The 2,710-nt window shown below is 29.0% G+C and overlaps 1 protein-coding gene across 2 annotated transcripts in view; it reads right to left on the bottom strand.

Moving 5' to 3' along the window:
- The window catches only part of LOC106680903 (uncharacterized), a 132,838-nt gene that overhangs the window by 108,772 nt on the left and 21,356 nt on the right, over positions 1-2,710 (bottom strand). The window contains exons 5-6 of one of the 2 annotated variants that reach the window (XM_067045893.1): positions 1,626-1,742; positions 691-807 (exon numbers count right to left, since the gene is read on the bottom strand). In XM_067045893.1, the coding sequence (XP_066901994.1) occupies positions 691-807; positions 1,626-1,742 (234 nt within the window). Of the gene's footprint in view, positions 1-76; positions 188-690; positions 808-1,625; positions 1,743-2,710 lie in introns of those variants that run through there. The other variant, XM_067045894.1, reaches the window with a different exon arrangement.

Below are 2,710 nucleotides of genomic sequence, written 5' to 3'. Positions count from 1 at the left end.
AGATTATAATGTACAATTTCAAAAATGATTTTCATCAGAGACTATTTTTAAAAACAAATATAAAGGGTATACTCACCTGTATATTGGCTGTTGGCTGTAATGTTATACGAGGATATTGATCCTGCTGTAACTCCTAATTTATCCTTCGTAATATTCATGACAGATGCGGTTATAGGTTTGGTATGTTGTGAACCTAAATACAAAAAAGAAAAAAACATGTCTTAGCACTAGTAAAGAAATTCTTAAATAATACAGCCTATTATTTACTATTATAATTAAATACGTATTTCAGAATCGATATTGAATCATAATTCCTAAAAATATAATCCAAATTAATAAGATCATCTTTTATTCTTCTAAATCTTTTTTAAAAAAACAAAAAAAAAAAAAGCATGACGTTCAAAGAACATTATAATATTTTACTCATTATGTAGCGTAGTAGAATGTTCTTCTTCTTTTTTTTTTTTTTTTTTCAAAATTGCTAACTAATTCAATGCATAATACAGTATAAATAAATATTTGAAAGTTTTAAAATTTAGGAGCCCATGGATTAGCGCTTTGGCTCTAATGATCAATTCACAATTTAACATTATTTGTATTTTACTTTTTTTCCTAGATTATAATGTACAATTTCAAAAATGATTTTCATCACAGACTATTTTTAAAAACAAATATAAAGGGCATACTCACCTGTATATTGGCCGTTGGCTGTAATGTTATACGGAAATATTGATGCAGTTGTAATTCCTGAATTATCCTTCGTAATATTCATGACAGATGCGTTTATTGGTTTGGTATGTTGTGAACCTATAAACAAAAGAGAAAAAAACATGTCTTATAACTCGTAAAGAAATTCTTAAATAATACAGCCTATTATTTACTATTATTATTAAATACGTATTTCAGAATCGATATTGAAACATAATTCCTAAAAATATAATCCAAATTAGTAACATCATCTTTTATTCTTCTCAATCAGTTTATAAAAAAAACAAAACAAAAAAAAGCATGACGTTCGAAGAACATTATAATATTTTACTCATTATGTAGCGTAGTAGAATGTTCTTCTTCTTTTTTTTTATTTTCAAAATTGCTAACTGATTCAATGCATAATATAGTATAAATAAATATTTGAAAAAATTTAGGAGTCAACGGATTACCGCTTTGGCTTTACAATTTAACATGTCTTGTTTTTTACTTCCCCCTCTTATTACGTTACAAATAAACTCATTCACGAAGACCTTAACATCCCATTCGTTACAGAATTGGCCCAAAAGAGATATGCGTCTTTTCATTCCAAAATCCTTAACCTTCCTAACCCATTAATTCTTAATCTTTCATCCTTAACAATCCCTGATAATCCTCCGAAGCGTCTGAAAAGAAGATGGCCATGGGACTTTCTAATTTTAATTAATGTTTGAAGTACCACCGATGGGCGGTTCCTTCCCAAGATTTTAAAGTGTATATGAAACATACAACATATTTACTTATTGTATTATTTTGTACATTTGTAGATTACATTAAATAAATAAATAAAAAAAAACTTTTTTTCCCAGATTATACAATCTCAAAAATGATTTTATCACAGACTACTTTTAACAAACGAATATAAAGGGCTTACTCACCATTGTATTGGCTGTTGTCTGTACTATTATACGAGAATGATGATGTCGTTGTTACTCCAGAATCTTTCTTTGTATTATTTATACCAGAATCATTTTTTATTTTTGTATGTTGGGAATCTATAAAAAAAAAGAAAAAACAGTTCGTCTTAGCACACGTGAAAAGTTTCTTAAATAATAGGTTGTAGATGAAATAAGTATTTCAAAATCAATATTGAAACTGAAATCTTAAAAATATAATCCAACTTAGTTATATTATCACTAACATTTCTTAATTTGTTTATAAATAAACCATTATTAAAAACAAAAAAAAAACGTGACGTTTGTAGAATATTATAATATTTTACTCATTATGTAGCGTATTAAAATGTCTTTAATTATTTTCAAATTGCTAAGTCAATCCATAACGCAGTATAAATAAATATTTGGAAATTTTGGAACTCAAGTATTTGCGCTTTGGCTCTAAAGGTCAAATCACAATAGAACATGATTTGTTATAAATAAGAATGCTTATTATAAAGAATAATGACGGCTCCCTGTCCACTGACTGGTATAACAAACCCACTTACTCCGGTAATCTACTCAGAATATTTTTCTCAGCACTCTCTTGCCCCCGATCTCTCTAACACTGTGCTCAATGACCTCCTTGATTCTGTCATCCCTTTATTCCATAACGACATTTTATTTATCAAAACATATGTAGACGACCTTTTTCTCATTCTAAACCCTGATAAAATCCCTCATATCCTTTCTTCTTTTAACTCTTACCACCCTCGCCTTCATTTCACTGTTGAAACCGAAACTAACTCTTCACTCCCCTTTCTTGACCTGCTTATTAATAAGAATAATGACGGCTCCTTGTCCACTGACTGGTATAACAAACCCTCTTACTCCGGTAGGCTACTTAACTATTTTTCTCAGCACCCCCACCATCTAAAAATTAATATTGCCAAAAATCTCATACACCGTTGCCTTTCCTTATCCGATCCCCAATACCACAACACTAACATTCACCGTATTAAGATTATCTTGCATTCAAATGATTTTCCACTTTACATCATAAACAAACTTTTAAACTCTTACATCAA

This window comes from Halyomorpha halys, unplaced genomic scaffold (assembly GCF_000696795.3).
Source record: "Halyomorpha halys isolate HHAL.00 unplaced genomic scaffold, Hhal_1.1 Scaffold298.1, whole genome shotgun sequence".
NCBI classification, from domain to species: Eukaryota; Metazoa; Arthropoda; class Insecta; order Hemiptera; family Pentatomidae; genus Halyomorpha; species Halyomorpha halys.
The sequence above is the reverse complement of the archived record's forward strand: the minus strand, read 5'-3'. Positions and strand labels throughout refer to the sequence as shown.